A 19,139-nucleotide genomic window follows, 5' to 3' on the forward strand; every position below is an offset into this window, starting at 1 on the left:
TAAACTGTTCAGATTCTACACACAGAATCACTCGTATTTCCAGCAAGGGTTCTGTAACTGACTTTATAATATGACACGTAATGACCAGAACTAGTTTTGAAAAGTCATTAAATACTTTTCTGAACCTATAACCCTAGCTTAATAGCATATTGTTACCTGGAATTCTAGGTTTCATTATTAGCATTTTAAAAAGGGATAGAGCAGTGGTGGGATTCAAAATGTTTTTACTACCAGTACTGTGGTTGTGGCTTGGTGGGCATGGCATGGCTTGGTGGGCGTAGCTTGGTGGGCATGGCAGGAGAAGGATACTGTAAAATCTCCATTCCCTTCCCACTCCAGGGGAAGGTTACTGCAAAATCCCCATTTCCTCCTGATCAGCTGAAACTCGGGAGGCAGAGAATAGATGGGGGCGGGGCCAGTCAGAGGTGGTATTTACCGGTTCTCCGAACTATTCAAAATTTCCGCTACCGGTTCTCCGGAACTGGTCAGAACCTACTGAATACCACCTCTGGGATAAAGGTAGTCCTTGACTTACCTCCATTCGTTTAGTGACCGCCTGAAGTGAAAAAAGTGACTTATGACCATTTTTCCCACTTACGACCATTGCAGCATTCCCATGGTCATGTGATCAAAATTCAAATGATTGGCAACTAGTTCCTATTTATGATGGTTGCAGTGTCTTGGGATCAATTGATTCAGTGGTAAAATTCTATTTTTTTTACTACCGGTTCTTTGGGCGTGGTTTGGTGTGGCTTGGTGGGCATGGCAAGGGATGGATACTGCAAAATCTCCATTCCCATCCCACTCCAGGGGAAGGATATTGCAAAATCTCCATTCCCATCCCACTCTGGGGCCAGGCAGAGGTTGTATTTGCCAGTTCTCCGAACTACTCAAAATTTCCGCTACGGGTTCTCCAGAACCTGTCAGAATCTGCTGGATTTCACCCCCGATTTGATCCCCTTTTGCGACCTTCTGACAAGCAAAGTCAATGGGAAAGGCAGATTCACTTAACAACCGTGTTACTAATTTAAGAACTGCAGTGATTTACTTAGCAACTGTGGCAAGAAAGGTCATAAAATGGGGCAAAATTCACTTATGGTTTTTGATGTATGTTTTTTTTTAAAGAAACAACAATAATATTCATCTATTGGGTTGAAGATGGGAGCATACCACCCTATAGATGAACCACATGAAACTGAAAAAAGGAAGGTCAGCTCCACCTTAGAAATAAATACAGAATATCTGCTCCTCTGAAGAAAAATGCTTTGAAATAGTTCTCTTCCATATCTACCCATGCTTCTAAATGATGTATCAAATAACACTGCTGGTTTCAAAGAATAGAGAATGACAGGGAGAGAGATTCATAGGGCTGCTTAATAGCTTACAACAGGGGTGTCAAACTCAAGGTCCGCGGGCTGAATCCGCCCCTGGTGTGCTTAGATCTGGCCCGCGGGGCTGCCCTGGAAACTGCGAAGGACCAGCCCGCGGTGCCTCTGCCAGCAAAAATGGAGCTCTCTGATTTTGCTTACAGAGGGTTGCAGGAGGCTGTCCTGGCCGAAAACGGAGCTTGTGAGCCCATTTTTGCTGGCAGAGCGCTCAGGCCACCACTGGCGCCAACACAAGGGATGTCAAGCTGGCCACGCCCATCCTGGCCACGCCCACCCCAAGGTCAAACACAACCCTGATGTGACCCTCAATGAAATCGAGTTTGACACCCTTCACTTACAAGGATTCAACTAAAAGCCTTTATCAAAAAGTTTGATTAATTAGGCTATTTTTATCATTTCTATTGCAAATACTACTATAAAAGCTGAAGACAGCATGCATTTCTGTACAAAACTGTTCATGTTTTATCTTACCCGTTTTAAAATCTTGTGTCGTAACAAGGTATGCATTGTACAGCAGTGGCATGGTAAGGCCAATTAAAAAAAATTCTTTTATGTTAATCTGTGCAGATTTATGCACTTTATTGACTAAATTTTTTTTTTTAAATCAGACCATATTCCTGGGCACAATCCAGTCAGAGCATCTTGTCATTTTAAGGAATTAACCAATGCATTTATAGGGATTAGGCTGCATTTGTGTAATTTAAGTCTATGACTGTTGCACAATAATTTATTTATTTATTTTTATTTTTATATGCCGCCCTTCTCCGGAGACTCAGGGTCGCTTACAATGTGTTAAGCAATAGCCTTCATACTTTTGTATATTTTATACAAAGTCAGCTTATTGCCCCCACAAACTGGGTCCTCATTTTACCCACCTTAGAAAGGATGGAAGGCTGAGTCGACCTTGAGCCTGGTGAGAATTGAACTCGCAGTAATTGCAGGCAGCTGGATGTTAAATGCTGCCTTAGTAGGAGGCATTAGCCTCCTATGCCACTCAGGCTCCTTAATACACAATGTTTTGCTAATTTTAGAGGAGAAATTCAGTTCTTGACAGAAGAAACTGAAGATTTCAGCAAAACCGAAGAAATCCGATGGAGATACAAAGTAATGTTTTTTTTTTCACTAGCAGCACAACCTCATTATGGATGCTTTATACAACTGTAAATGTTATGGTATTCAACAAAGCTTATATTTATGTATATTACTTTAGAAACAAATTCTATATGACATCATGAAGTTCAAGGACTACAAAGTTGCCACTGGTATGTAATTACGAGTAGAAGCAAAGGGGATAATGTTAAACATTCTCAAATACAGTTTAATTAATTAGATATAATTAAAGACTGATCTCTTTCTTGCCTTGTCTTACCTACCTTTCTGCTTGATCAACCACTGGCATGCAATTCAAAGGACATGTGGTCTTCAGTATCAAAACGCTGAGCAACTAACCAGAACCTATTGAGAACTTACTAAAATCTTCTCAATATGCATGCAGAGGATTAGACAACTATCTGAGGTCAGAAGAACCCAGAAGATAGTCTACCTAACTATTTGAAAAGGATGCAGAATATCAATGAGGAAGAGACTAAAGGTAAAGGTTTCATCTGTCCAGTTGTATCCAATTCTAGGGGGTGGTGCTCAAGTCCGTTTTTTAGCCAAGGGAGCCAGTGTTGTCCGGAGACCCTTTACATGGTCATGTGGCCAAACATAACTATCCGTGTTTCCCCCAAAATAAGACTGGGTCTTATTTTCTTTTTGGGCCCCAAAATAAGCACTGAGGGGTGTCTTTTCCCCCCCCATGTATGGGAGGCCCACTTCTTCTGCTTGCCTGTGGTGGGGCAGGAGACTGTGCAGTGTGCCAGTGCCGCCGCTGTGTGGCGGGGTGGTAGTGGAGCTGCCCCATATGCCCCGCACTGGGTTATGGGCGGCTGCGCAGGCTCTTAAGTAGGGCTTATATTAGGCACACACATAAAAAAACATGCTAGGTCTTATTTTTGGGATAGGTCTTACTTTCAGGGAAACAAGGTATATGCTGAGGCACACGGAACACTGTTATCTTTCCACCAAAGTGGTACCTATTTATTTAGTTGCATTTGCATGCTTTCAAATTGCTAGGGGTGCAGGAGATGGGGCAAGTAATGGGAGCTCACTCTGTTGCGCGGCATTCAGGTCTCAAACCTGGGCTTTCTAGGTGACAAGCTCAGCGTCTTTAACCGCTGAGCCATTGCGCCCCCTAGGGAAGAGACTAATGCTATCCTAAACTACTGCAGAAAGCCAGATTGCATCCTGAGCTCTTGCTTGTAATAATAACCCAAGAAGAGTCCTGATGGATCAGGCTAACAGCCCATCTGGTACAGCTTTCTGAAGGACACACTGGCTAACTCAGTGCTTTGACAATGCTCACAAGCATGGCCCGAAAGGAGATATCTCATTTCCACTGTTGCTCTTTAACAGCTGGTATTTAAGACATGTTGCCTGGGATTTAGAAGGTAGTAAATGGCCATCACGATGAGTAGAAACTGATAGCTTGATCCTCCTTTCAACTGTCCACTCCCCTTTTCAAACTGATTAAACTGATGGCAAATATTGAGACAAATTCTAGGCATGCCAAAAAAATATGCTCACCAAAAGCATTTGCAAGCTGATCGTTGTCTGCAGGACTGATGCCATGGGAAGAGCTGAGTTCAATCATATCCTCTATATTGTAATTAATAATGAATATGTTGACAACTGTTCCAACCAGCATAACCATTTATGTATTCTTTGTAGAACGATACTTCTGGAGACTGCGTTTTGTTTTCCATCCACGTTCCATTGACGTTTGCAATTGTTATGGTGGCATAAACACTTACAATTTTTTCCATCTATCTGGAGAAACTATTATGCTGATGCTTGTGACATTCCTGGCATGAGAACGGATAGCTTCTGCATCAATTGGGTGTGTAAATTAATGATCAATTAAATAATCTAAAATGGAATTTGTTTTTACCAGGAAAGGGGGAAAAACAACCCTTTCTCCTCTTTTATTAAAGTAAAAATCTTATTAGAGAAATTGCTGAAATAAATGATCTTATGATGGGAGGGAGGGAGGGAGGGAGGGAGGGAGGGAGGGAGGGAGGAAGGAAGGAAGGAAGGAAGGAAGGAAGGAAGGAAGGAAGGAAGGAAGGAAGGAAGGAAGGAAGGAAGGCGAGGGAGGGAGGCTTCAGCCAGCTCTTTGCAAGTAACTACTCAGAGATATTAACTTGTATTGTTAAGCAATATAGCGACAGGAAAGGGAACAATTGTGAGTTGACGTTAAGCAAAGGTTGAGGAGTGAAACAGAGAGAAGACTGGCATGATGTTAATTGCTTGATTTTATAGTTTTTCTATTTTTCTGAAGAGTAAGGTAAAGGTTCCCCTCGCACATATGTGCTAGTCATTCCTGACTCTAGGGGCATGGTTTGTTAAATGTATGTTTCACTGTAGCCTATCTGCATGTTTAGCATGGTTTAGTGCAGGGGCCTCCAACCTTGGGAACTTTTAAGATTTGTGGACTTCAACTCCCAGAATTTCTTTTCCCTTCGCTGTGAATTGCTGGCTGAGGTATTCTGAGAATTGAAGTCCATAAGTCTTAAAAGCTCCTAAGATTGGAGACCCCTTTTTTAATGCATGAATCTAGGGGTAGAAATGAGATGCAATGTTCCATAGCTACCTCCCTCAACTTTCTGCCCTCCAGATGTGTTATAGTAAACATCTGGAGGCATGGTACGGTACCAAGTTGGGAAAGATGCTCTAGAACAGGGCTGTCAAACTCACAGCCCACGGGCCAGATGCGTCACATACTGCCCACACCGATGCCCAGTTTAGCAAAGGGGAAAAAAGTTGCAATATGTCACATGATGCCACCGTGATGATGCGAGTTTGACACCCCTGCTCTAGAGCAGTGTTCTCCACAGTATTCAATATTGAACCCCAAAGGTTGATGGGACTACCCAATGATATTTATTGTTGTTGTTGTTGTTGTTAACTATTCATTAAACATGAAACTCGGTCAACTGAACATTTAAAAATGTATCACAAATATCATTGATGGCTAACGGTTGATATGGGTTGCTGCCAGCATCCTAGGTATCAACCAAGTACCTTCTTAAAATATTTACTTACTTACTTACTTACTTACTTACTTACTTACTTACTTACTTATTTATTTAGTTATTTAGTTAGTTATTTAGTTAGTTAGTTAGTTAGTTGTTGTTGTTGTTATTATTATTATTATTATTATTATTATTATTATTATTATTATTAGTTAATCTTTAGTGAGATTCACAGACTCTGAGGCTGGTTAATAGCTCAGCAGCTCGAGTCCTAACCAAGGACCTAGGAACTGTTAAGGTATCGTCGGAGGATGTAATTAATAATAATAATAATAATAATAATAATAATAATAATAATAATGCATACTTCTAATAGTTACAATAGTATTTATTAAATTATTTTCCTATAATAAATGTTTGGGGATCGATAAAGAACCTGAAACTTCTTGAGTTTGGGGATTCTGCTCTAGAATTACTGTCATGAAATCTGAGTTTACTCACTGAGTTTGGAAATAATTAGAACAATACATTTGCATAGCTAAATATAAATTATCCATTTCAATTTAATTAAGGCCAGAAGTCACATCCTGCTTTTACACCATAGTGTAATTTACGTGATAATCATCATTCACCGTTGCATGGCAGAAAAGGCTTGAACTTCCTGAATGGAGCCAGTGAAATAGGAACTTCAAGCACAACAATCTCTGCAACAGGGAGGAAAAATGTTTTGTTGGCATTTCCTAATCATATAAAATCAGCAATGTGCACCACTTGATTGTGGTGCAGCCTTAAATCAAGACTGTTGGTAGTTTGTATAATTCAGAGCAAAGGAAAAGGGGAGGTTTCAAATAAGAGTCCGAGACAAACAACTTACTGCTACTCCAGTCCCATGGAAAATTAAGTTGGCAGCACAAATTAAGGACATTGGCTTCTTTGTCCCTCCTCCTGTTTCAACATCTGTTCTGGCTGCCCTGAGAGGCAGGCATTTTGATCAGGGTCACCTAGCCAGAAACTAACCCAACTTGCTATTCAAGCAGAGTGGACACCAGAAAATTCATGCGAGATCACAAAAAGCCAAGAGAATAACAGCTTCTTGGCAAACCTAATGAAAACCTTGCTGCTTGGCACAACCAACTCTTCTTTGAATTGGCTTCCCCTGCAAAGACACAATCTTCTAAATATTTCCCTTACTGTTATTCAGGGGTAACAAAAGGCTGGGAAGCAAATGGAAAATAAGCACTCCATGTTGATTATAAAGAAACAACCAAAGGCTTCTACAATCTTGTTAGACTAAAAAAAAAAAAAATCAGCATGATCATTGCCTTGTTAGTGAACACTTTCAGACTCTTGAACATGAGTTATTTATACATATATCTAGATTAAAGTGTGTGTTTGTGTCTGTGTATGTGGGTGAAGACAGACAGGTCTAACCTATGTTAAAGCATCCAATAATGCATACTAAAAATACAAGGTATATATTTTTTCAAATAGTCCTGGGGAAATGGTTTATGAGAGCCATTCTCCAGCATCGATTTTTAAAATCAGGACAATGTCAAGCTTCCAGACTCAAAATTTTCAGTGAAGAATGAATCAGTTTGCTTAAACTTTAAGACAAAAGATCTGTATCACCATTCCTGGTTTATGTTTCTCACATTATCAAGATCAACTCCTTCCCGTATTCAGAGTCAGCAGACCAAAGGAAGGTTCAGGCCCAAAGGAAATGTTTTTGGATTAAAAAAAAAAAATTCTCCTTGTGAATAAAAAGCTAGAGGGAAAGAGAGGCCTAGTCAACAAAGGAATCTTATTCACAGCAGTGTTTCTAAACTTTGACAATTTTAAGATATGTGGACTTCAACTCCCAGAATTCTCCAGCCAGCCATCAATTCTGGGGCGTTGAAATCCACACATTTTAAAGATGACAAGATTGAGAAACGGATCTAGAGAGATTGTTAGACTACTGCAGTAGGGCCTGGGTATGATCCTAGAATATTTAGTAGTCAATGTTAGAGCAGTACCTGAACTACTTCTTGGCCAATTTAGCTATTTCACTGCCTCTGGAGTCCATTTATAATCTACGTTTGCTTGCTTTATACTTTTTCTGAATTTTTCTGGCCAAATCTAGTTATTTTCTCAACTATGCTTCCAGGCTGATTATGAATTTTCCATATTCTACCTACGCAGATCATGAGATAAAGATTTTTGAGGATGTCCATAAGCAAAACAGAGCAGGAAAGTTATCTCCTTTGCTTGCTATTATTTCCAAATACGTTATTTTTCTAAGAGAAATTAATTATGCTACCCACAGGATAAAGCAATACAAAACAAAGCTTCTCTGTAAACTAAGCATATTTCTTAAGACCAGTAAGACAGGAAAATATTTTCATAACGTATGCTATTTTAAAGTAGCTTCCCCAACTTCACCTCCTGATTGACTAGAGATCCCATAATTCCCAGCTGCCTTTAGGAATGGCAATCCCAGCACAGCAAGAATGTGCCTGATGGAAGACACCAGGTTAAAGTAACTCAATGTCTTACTGTATTTCATATCTGGGTCATGACCACAGCACTGAAATTAAGCAAAAAGCAATGCATTTATCGGATATATAGATGGTGTTGCTTCCTTTCACCACTGTACAGTTAGAAATTTAAAAAACTCCAAAATCTCTATGAAGTATCTACTTTGTTTAGAGCTCCTTGGTATGAAAATTTACATCCTAAGATTCTACTTACATCCCAGTTCTACTTACTGGGGCTGCCAGGGGTGGGTTCTACTTATCTTTACTACTGGTTTGCAATGGGGCCGCGCACACGCGCATACACAGAAGCATTTTCATGACATCAGGGTCAGTGGGCGGAGCCTCCTGCCGGTTTTACTTCTGGTTCTATAGAATCGGTGCGAACTGGGGGCAATCCACTACTGGGGGCTGCCTTAAAAGGTAAGCAGCTGAGCTTCAAATTGCTATATTTTGAATGCTGTGCGCAAGTGTGTTAAGCGTGCATGCAAAGTGCGCGCTCACAGAACCAGTTGTTAAACCGTTGCAGTCCACCAGTGTTGCTAAGCCCTTTCCAGTATCATGGGTCCCTGAAGGTGAATTTTGAAGACCATATCTCTGAAAACTATTCTTTCTGTAGTCTTCCCTCACGAATATCCCAAATATACTGTCTGTGTTCATAGTGAAAATTCACAATTGGCTTCATTGTTTGGGGCGGGTGGGGGTGGGGAGGACTGCATTTTCCCAAAAAATCAGCATCAGGCATCTTTATTTCTGAAGGAAGCCCTGCCAATAGAATTTTTATACTTTGCACTCATCTGCCTGGAAAGATTAGTTGCCTGAAACCAAATAGACAATTTTCTTGTGGAGGTGTAATGTGCCTTGTTCAGTTCTTAAAACTGAGAAGTAAATTGGAAGTCCTTGCACTTAACTATTTTCTTTTGTAAGAAATAGCTCATGTTCTAAGAAAGTTTCTTAGAAACTTTCCGCTATTGAGAGAGGGGGGGGAAGGGAGAGGGAGGGGGAAAGGGAGGGGGACTTAAATTAAGTTTGAACGGAAATGACTTGAAATATGCGATGTGCCTACAGCGAAGTAAAATCTTCTTCCGCAGTTGTCTAAAGGCGAATTGGCACAGGCTGCCTGCTAAGCTAAGTCTGTAGCTGAAAATGATTCCGGCAGAACTTCTGCTATGGGCAGCCTGACGCCAACAGTCCTGCCCTATCTTTGCCACCTGAGTCTTGACAATACGTTGCTCTATCCAGAAAGTCTTTGCATGGGATTAAGCATTGTTTAGCATTAACAGTGGGATGTAATTTGATGCAACAGAAGACAGATGCAGGCCGCTGTACGGACATAACACAACCACATTCCGGCGTTCTGTGAGTCTCCGCATCCCTCAGCACTTCCTTAACAACACCAATATTAGCATGTCTGGTCGTTTTCCAGTTCATGCCACGACCCTTTGCCCTCGTGTTTTTACATATTGCCAAACGTTTGCATATCCCAACTTGCAAAAATATGTTTTTCCCCACTTCTCTTCCTCTTTAATACAGCCAGATTTAAAAAAAAAAAAAAAATAAGGGAGAGGTTTATGATATTATCAGCTGAGGAAGTCTGCAACATGCCTTGTGTTTACAAAAAGATTTTACTCTTACATTGTGGGCCGCAGGTTTTTTTTGGTTTCTCGTTTTCTGATAACAAGGAATGGACTACATCCTGGCTCCTTCAGTTATCCGGAAGGTCATAAAAACTCTGTGGCACTAGGACTACAGACGCCCGCGTGCATGTTTTCACTCTAGATAAATAAGGCTTGAAGCAGCTGCTGCCTACAGACCAAATCCTGGGTCTTATATCAACCCAATGCATTCAAACTAGCCAAATTGGACAGGATAAAACACATTTTGTCCAAACAGCTTTTGAAAAATTTATTCTGCTCTGCTGTTTCAGTTGAAAGGAGATGACAAGCCAGACAGATTATGCCAAACAAAATGGAGGTCATATGTAGCTATCTTTTTCAAATAGCTGCTTGAAACAGGAAAGGTCCGTATTTAAGCCTCCTTGTACCAGTAGAGTATTAGTAGGTTGCAGACACTGTACTGGAAAAGTTTCTACTATGGGCAAAGGGTAGAATTGAGATCATGACTGGGTAATGGAAAAATACTTCTCATTAAATATCCCCAGAAAGATCATTCGATGAGGTACAATATTGTAAAACAATATTGTAAAAACAAATGCTACTTTAAAAAAGAAAAACCATCTTTTTTTTGTAAGCATAAATTTAAGATCGGACAATTCTAATAGGGCAACTCAACAGTGCTAGAAATTATTAAAAGTTATCAATACAGTTCCTTTTCTTTTAAACCTAGTTTAATTAGGCCCTTCTCCCACCACAGCTTGTAATATAAATAATTGTGTTTTATTGCCGGACAATTTCAATCGCACCGTTCATCTAAAAATTCTTTCCCAATGTTCTTTTGATAAATGGAATTTTGTGGGTAGACCTGCATAACAGCAAACAATCATATTTCCAGATGAGAAAAAATTATGTTGAATAGATTAACCGTTTGTCTAAATGTAAGGCTGGTTCTTATTTTATTATAAGGGTAGATATTACTCTGGTAAGCTTAATGCCGATGTCATTATTAACAAAAAATAAAGATTACTAAAATGAAACCCTGCCACTTGATTTTAGAAAATACATTAATAGGGTAGATAAAACACATATATGCAGTATTAAGTCATTGCAGGCATCAAATAATCTAGATCATACATTGAAAAAACGAAACCAACGAACCTTTCTTGCGTTCCCTATCCTTTGGGGATATTTGACTAGCTCTACTTCAAACCTACTCTGATTCTAAAAAAAACTACCATTCAAGATTATTGTATAATGAATATCCTAAAAATGATTATTACAACATTTCTTTAAAAGTCTTTCTTTAAATCATATAAAGCTGGGGTGTCAAACTGAAGGCCCGGGGCCCGGATCCGGCCCATAGGGTGCTTAGATCTGGCCCGCGGGGCCTCCCTGGAAACAGTGAAGGACTGGCTCGCAGTGCTTCTGCCAGAGAAAATGGAGCTCAGGAGGGCCGCACACAGCCCTCCCAAGCTCTGTTTTCGCTGGCAGAGGGTTGCCAGCGGCTCCTGGAGCTCGGGAGCCCGTTTTTGTTGGCAGAGCTCTCGGGTCACTACAGCCACCCCTGACATGAGTGACATTGAGCTGGCCATGCCCAACCTTGGCCACGCCAAGGTCAAACACAACCCTGATGCAGCCCTCAATGAAATTGAGTTTGACACCCCGATGTAAAGAATGATTTCACAATAATAAACTCTAATTCCTGCAACTTCTTTAATATAATAAAGCTAGTATATATCCTGCAACATCACAAAAAAAAATTTTTTTTAGAAACAGTAACCAATAACCTAGTTCAAATGTAAAGGTGAATTTACAGAACTAAGTAGTATGGCAACAACCTTTATACTTCTTAAAACTTCTCTCTTTATTCCCACTGTGAAAATGAAAATTAACATTTTTAATTTATTGTCATTTAGTAAACAAGCCACATTCTAAGCCGTGGTTTGAATTAAATACAGATGGATAACAACAGTTTTCTGAATTCGAAACTTTTAAAAAGTTGTTCGTAGAAAAAGAAAAAAACGGAAGTATTTATTTATTTATTTATTTATTTGTTTAAATTTCTATACCGCCCTTCTCCAAATAGGACTCAGGGCGGTGCACAGCCTAAGTAAAAACAAAGCATACAAAATTTAAAAAACAGTATTAAAATAATTAGATATTCTGGCCGTAAATTAAAACAACCCAATTTAAAACCAATTTAAAATTTAGCTCAAGCCAGCCCAGCTAGTTGAAATAAATAAGTTTTCAGGGCCCGACGAAAAATCCGGAGGTCTGTTATTATACGTAACTCCGGGGGAAGGTTATTCCAGAGGGTGGGCGCCGTCACAGAGAAGGCTCTCCCCCTGGGGGTCGCCAGCCGACATTGTCTGGCGGACGGCACCCTGAGGAGGCCCACTCTGTGCGAGCGTACTGGCCGGTGGGAGGCTATTGGTGGCAGTAGGCGGTCCCGTAAGTACCCCGGCCCTAAGCCATGGAGCGCTTTAAAGGTGGTCACCAACACCCTGAAGCGCACCCGGAAGACCACCGGGAGCCAGTGCAGCTCGCGCAGGAGAGGTGTCACATGGGAGCGCCTCGTCGTCCCCATAATCCCCCGCGCGGCCGCATTCTGGACCAGCTGGAGCCTCCGGGTGCACCCCAGGGGGAGCCCCATGTAGAGAGCGTTGCAGTAGTCCAGGCGGGAAGTGACTAGTGCCTGAGTGACTGTGCGTAGAGAGTCCCGATCTAGAAAGGGGCGCAACTGGCGTATCAGGCGAACCTGATAAAAAGCCCCCCTGGCCACGGCCGTCAAATGGTCTTCTAGAGACAGCCGTGCGTCCAGGAGGACGCCCAAGTTGCGAGCCCTCTCCGTGGGGGCGAGTGATTCGCCCCCAATAGCCAGTGATGGCGTCAGCTGGCTATATCGGGACGCTGGAAGCCACAGCCACTCGGTCTTGGAGGGGTTGAGTCGGAGCCTGTTTCTATTAAGTCAATTTCTATTGACTTAAGAAGAAAAGTGGAAAAAGGTGTTGTTCACTTTAGCATCAAGATCTGATTAGGGTACCAACCAAGTTTTTTCTTCCTCTCACACTATGGAACATAATATAAAATTGAGTTCACATATTGCAGTCAGCCAATTGAAGCAGTTATGGTTTACTGAGTGAACCTTAAGTGGCTGCATTTACACAGCACAGTATTTCATAAATGATGGCTTACTAACCACACTAAATGGGTTATGAAGGCATGTCAGGACAAAACTAAACCAACCCTTTATGGTTTTGTGCAAAGTAGGAACCCAACTGCATTCACCTATAAGCATCATCAGTTTTTATTTATTTACCAAATTTAGGTTCCACCCATCTCATTCTCCAAGTGACTAAGAGAGTATTTATTTCCAGTGTTTATTTGAAAGCACAGGTATTTGTTCTTGAATGTTAGGTTAAGTGAAAAAGCTACAGGCAATTTAGATACATTTCTGGGAAACCCTATTCTAGCCACTATTCAACCTCTACTCAAACATCAATGTTAATGTACAATGGAAGGCATAAATCAGTTCTGTCCACACTCAATTTCTGCTAAGGCATTCACTGCAGTGGTGGGTTTCAAATTTTTTTTACTACCGGTTCTGTGGGTGTGGCTTTGTGGGCGTGGCATGGCTTTGTGGGCGTGGCAGGGGAAGGATACTGCAAAATCTCCATTCCCACCCCACTCCAGGGGAAGGTTACTCAAAATCCCCATTTCCTCCTGATCAGCTGCGACTTGGGAGGCAGAGAATAGATGGGGGCAGGGCCAGTCCGAATTTTTACTACCGGTTCTCCGAACTACTCAAAATTTCCACTACCGGTTCTACAGAACTGGTCAGAACCTGCTGCAACCCACCTCTGATTCACTGCTGTTCAGAATATGAAAAGAATAAAACAAGCATTGCAAAATATAGACCAAAAGAACATTAGCGTAGTTCCTGTATAGTACCCATAACATGACCATCTCAATCAGAAATCTCATACAATACCCTGTATCTGACAGGTGCCTTTATCATCGAGGGGGCAACTATAATTATAATTTGCACAATTCTATAAGCTTTTCAGGTGAATAATAGTGATCCGAAAGTGGACAATAAAAAGTGAAAAAGAGTCTTTGGAAACAAAACGGTGCTAAAGTTGGAAACTTCTTTCTGAAATTTTAAATTATACCATATAGAATTATAGTGTCTTACATGCATACAACTGTATTGTATTGTATGGTATTTTGTATACGTACACAGACACTTCAACAGAACTCAGAACAGATTACCAAATATAAATCAATTATACTAACTGATTATATACAGACTATAATATCCTGTATAAAATTGTATACAAAACCTACCCCATTAGACAAAAAAGAAAAATCTGAGGAGCAGCCCTATTTTCAACCAGGTAAGATTCAAATTGACACTGAAGCCCTCACTTCACTTATACTGTCTGTATTGAGAACTATATTTATTTCTAAGACATGGGTGGTTTTATTTGTCTAAGTAGTTCCCAACATAATGGCTGATATATGGAGGAAGAAATAATGCAAACGTTAGATCCAGAACAATCTTATATGCAGTGGTTCTTATGATATTCTACAAGCCCAACCCAAATTTGATGACATATTTGGAGAAATAAAATATTTCAAATCAGAATGGACATTTATTGTATTGAAGAAGTTCAACTCAAGTAAGCTTCCCCCAATTTGTGTTGGAAAAATTCCATTGTTTAAGCCCATCATTTTATATTGACTTGAAAAGAAACACATATAATGGCAAACCTAACAGATTTCTTTGGTCTGGTTTACAGAAACAATATTGTGTATACATATTTTAATCTACTTCCTTGCTATTTTGCTCATTTGTTAAACAAAGATTAGTACCTGAAATAGTTGAACAACATTGCAATTTTTCTTTTTATTCTTGGACAAAAATAAAACTACAGTCATTGCTTATTACTATATTAAGTCATCATGTGTTAGACAAGGGGTGCAAAAGTGTAGACCGGTCTATAGTTTCCATTTTATGTATCGATTGGCCACGTTGGCTGGAATTAATATGAGATTTGAGGTCAACATTATCTTGGGAGTTCCAAGATTTTCAGCTTGGTCCTGGAAGAACTTTCTTGTTATGGTAATTCATGAAAAAAAAAATTTTTGCAGTGAAAAGTGAAAGATGCCCCTGAATTTTTTATTCCAAAGAACGGACCATTGTAAACAGATTCTGTTTAAATGTAAATGATTGCCATTTCTGTATTTCAGAATCCACCTACTTTTGAAAACAGTATTGTAAGATATAGATCAGATATAGGAGATCATTTTGAATAGCCATCGACTCCCCATAGGATCCAGTTAATGCGCTGCAATTCACTATAGATGGAAAATATCTGTCTTTCTTGAATTATTTTATGTAATACAGTGGATTCCATGGCTTAATACCAGCTACTATTAACTTTCTCATTACACAGTTTCCTTTTTGGTTCTGAAGAGTGATTAGAAAAAGCCTCTTAAATCTAAGATGAGATAGATATGGACTTAAAAAAACTCCTTGGTGTGTGTATTATACACACACACACACCATACAAAAATATGGTGAAGCCCTCCTCTTCGTAACAATACAATTTTAAATTTTGGGGTGTATTTTACAGTATAAAATGCATATTTTAAACGGTCAGCTATTTTTCTAACTTAATTTTGTCTATTCTTTTCAGGAGCCCTTTAAAGGGTGGAGCCATGTAGGTAAGTCAAAAACCTTCATAACGAGGAATTATGTATATTTAGCAAACAACATTGCAGAAAATATACACAATGAAATATTTGTAAAATATTTCCTTCAAAAAGATATTCACAGGTTGGTGGAAAACCTTACTGCCATTTGCTCATTCCTTGATTGATCTATTTTTTTATTCTATATTCCATGATATTCTACTCTAAAATAATGTAATATGAATAATGGTTAAGGCACTAGGCTAGAAACCAGGAGACTGTGAGTTCAAGTCCTGCCTTAGGCATGAAAGCCAGCTGGGTGACTTTGACCTAGTCAGTCAGACTAAACCACCTCACAGGATTGTTGTTGAGGGGAAAACAGAAGGTGGAAAGAGTATTAGGTATGTTTGCTACTTTGAGTTATTTATAAAAATATATATTTTACATCTTTGAAACAATTGATGAAAAATACTTTTTTTAAAATAGAAGCATTCACGTAAAATCCCTAAGATATTTTTTTTAAAATGACAGCCCCAAAAGTTTAGAGTGAAAAATAAGCTCAGATGCTAATAAGCTAGTATGATTTCAGTATTCCTGCAACAAAACCTGAGGGTGTAACAAGGACAGTAAAATCTCAGGATAAACAGAATTAAGTTTAGGATTCTTTACTTTTCCTAAAACAGATGAGGAAAAATAACGGGGACTGTTACAGGCACAACGTGCAGATCATTAAAAAATAAAATTGGCTAACCTTTCTATAGACTCAAATTTGGTTTCTATAGACTAAAATTTCGGTTTTTATCACTAGGGTGTCCTAAATGTTTTCAAAACACACATGTCCCAAGAATTAAAATTAGTGTAGAATAAAGATTTTAGTGTTTTTAATAAAGCTGTTATTAAAGCAATATTTAGTACTTTCTTCTTCTATCAGCAATCACTAATTGCGTTACACACGAGCTAGGGCAAAAAAAAGGCCCTAAATCTGGCATGGTTTCACACAATATTTATTATTCCAGATTCCACATCACCTAGCTTGCAAGCTCCAATGACCAACGGTTAAACTGCAGCCATACTAAAATCATCCAGTAAGATTCAGGCATTAATCTTTCTTGATTGATTTGAACTTCTATGCCACCCAATCATGTAAGGGTCTCTGGCACATTATAATCATTCAGAGCACATTAATGAAAACCTCAGTCAATTTTAAAAACTACATAAAAGACTACGCCAAAGTATATATTAGAAAATAACAGATCCATGCAACAGATATGGTAGAAGGAATGATAGTGGCAATGAACACAGCATAAAGTTATCCTAATTTTAAAGCAGAACCAAAACAGTTCATTTTGAAAATATCAAAATGATTATTTAAATGCTTGGAAAAATAAAATGTTTTCACCTGGAGCCAAAAAATAATAATAATAAAAATAAAAAATGTCAGTAGCGTAATGTAGAAACCTGGCAACACTTCTATTGTACAGTATGCTGTGAATCTGATACCTATTATATTTCAAAGCTGAATATTACCACAAAGTGCTTGTTCATTGTTACCTCTAATGGTTGTAAAACCAAACTGAACTGAACAAATCAAAACATTCTGAGGTTCCATGCAGCTTTTTCAAGTTGCTAGAAATTCATAACTAGGTATCTAACCGCCCAATGTACAGGAATAGCTTAATTAATATTACTCCTATTTAAACAATCAATGGTGCACCTATTTAAATAACTAAAAGTATTATAACGCCATTAATTTTAAACTGCATCCTTGATTCTTTGATAGTTCAAGCGTTTGTGCGTGTATTTGTGTATGTACACATCATATATTAGATAGATTTCAATTATTTCAAGCTATGAAGTTTGCAGAATTTTTTGAAATCCTAATTTATCATTTGGGGCACTATTTATAAAAAGTGATACAGCAGTTTACAGATTTGTTGCAAAAAAAGAATCCCCATTGTATTTAGATGATGTAACATTAAATTAAGTAACATCTGAGTCAGTAGCCAATATAAAAACACTTCTCTGGATTTAGTCATAGCTTCGCAAAGGAAGATGCTCTGAGATTATTCTGGATGTACACAGTTCTTTCTAGCAGTGCAGAGTTGTGTTGCAAAATTACATAATGCACCCTGGATTTATTTGTTTACCTATTGATTGCCCCAGCCAGCAAAGTGAACATTTAAGTTGCCAGGATATTGGTGTTTCTACTTACTGATGAGTTGGCTGTCACCGGAGCAGCTGTATTTGAATTTTCTTGCCCACATGCTTGGTTCTTCTCATGAGTTACGAGAATTCTGAAATGCTGCTGCCTTGAGTTTTGATCTGGACAAATTTTAAAAGTGCATCCTTGCCCCGGGGAAATCCGCTCGACTGAATTTCTTCTGGCCATGTCGGGGCCACGCTGGTCATTTCCACAATGGGCATCTTCTTCCATGGGGCTAATTCGCTCGGCCTGTGGCTGAACTGGATATGAAGTGCTCCTCCCCAGCCGTATTCGTGGGTACCTGACTAGCCTGTCTCCTTTTGTTCCAGTAAAGCCAAAATTACAATCTGCTCCTGCACTATTTGACTGAGACTGCTGCAACTGAAGAACAAATAGCTTTTTCCCAGAGTTGGCTGACCCATCTGGCAGGTGTTGCAAAGACCAGCGCCTGGGTTCTGAACAAGAAGAATTATTTTGGGCCTCTGGACCAAACGGCATCAGCGTAACTTGAGGCATATCTACACTTGAAGCCCGATGCTGAATCCTCACCCTGCTGATATTTAAATCCAGCGCAGGTTTGTTTACGTTGTCCTCTTGACTGCTGGCTGCACCCTTAGTATTCCAGTTATTAGAAGGTATTGTACAAAATATTGTGTGGTTAGAAGACCCTCCATTGACCTCCTGTCCCAGGTTCTCAAGCTCTCTCGTTGGAGAATCCTCTGGAGTTACCTGTGAACTACTTGGAGAAGAATGGCTTCCGTCAAGAGAAGTACACCGCTCTCCTAGACCAGAAAAGTGACATGACTCCTCTGGAGGAGACTCACATTCATTAGCCTGTCCATTCACAGCATTGCGCTGAAGGGAGATCTGCATGGATGAGCTCCTCATGGGCCGCGCATCAATGCTGTTCAGAAGTTGCGGGATAAACATGGATGTGCTTCTTTTCAAGGAGCCGCCTTCCTGCAGACGGCCGCTGCCATCTTCACAATCGATTCTGTGCCTGGAGAAAGGATGAGGCCCATTCCTTCTTGGCAAAGTGTGGAATGCCATGAAACAGTCGTCATTATCCTCCCTGTCGTGGTCTAGGATCTCCAGTTCAGGAGCTGTATTGCTTCGCCCCGAGCCAAAATGAAACCGCAACCGATGGGCCATGGTCTCGGGAGAAAGCAGAGGAGAGGGAAGGCGACAAGGCCAGGCACTGCCAGCAGTTAAGAACTAAAGACATAAACTCCAAGAAAAAGTGTCCCATCTGCCAAAGTGTTAGCACTGCTGCACTGATAGCGACAGATAGCAGAAATAGCCCAAGTGGCAAGCGACATTCCATGCGTGGTTGGGCAAGACCAATCGGTGCTCCTCCACACTGTGACATCGGGTAGGAGGGCTGGCGTCACATGACCTGTTTTCCCCTCTCCAATACAAGCGACTATTTCCTCCCCCCCCTTTCTCTTTAATACCAGCAAGAGCCTGAAACAGCACCTTCCCAGCTGCTCCTTTTCCATCAGAAAGGATCGGTCCCAGCGGGAGATCTCTCACAGCTGACTAAGGCAGCAAGCACACTCAGCCAGCTTTGCTATAAATCTAAGCTGCATCATATTTGCAGGACGCTTTTGAATTACTGCAAAAGAGAAAGAAAAGGAGCAGAGGGGGGT

At 40.0% G+C, this 19,139-nt stretch overlaps 1 protein-coding gene across 4 annotated transcripts in view; it reads right to left on the bottom strand.

Moving 5' to 3' along the window:
• Positions 1 to 18,678, bottom strand: part of NEDD4L (NEDD4 like E3 ubiquitin protein ligase) — a 143,964-nt gene extending 125,286 nt beyond the window's left edge. For all 4 annotated transcript variants that reach the window (XM_070938922.1, XM_070938921.1, XM_070938920.1 and 1 more), the window contains exon 1: positions 17,500 to 18,678. In XM_070938922.1, coding sequence (XP_070795023.1) covers positions 17,500 to 18,642 — 1,143 coding nt within the window. In that variant the 5' untranslated portion in view covers positions 18,643 to 18,678. The remainder of the gene's footprint in view (positions 1 to 17,499) is intronic.
• Between the last annotated feature and the right edge of the window lie 461 nt (positions 18,679 to 19,139).

The sequence above is a fragment of the Pituophis catenifer genome, unplaced genomic scaffold, assembly GCF_029215685.1.
Source record: "Pituophis catenifer annectens isolate HBS135680 unplaced genomic scaffold, rPitCat1.0.hap2 SCAF_2, whole genome shotgun sequence".
NCBI lineage: Eukaryota > Metazoa > Chordata > Lepidosauria > Squamata > Colubridae > Pituophis > Pituophis catenifer.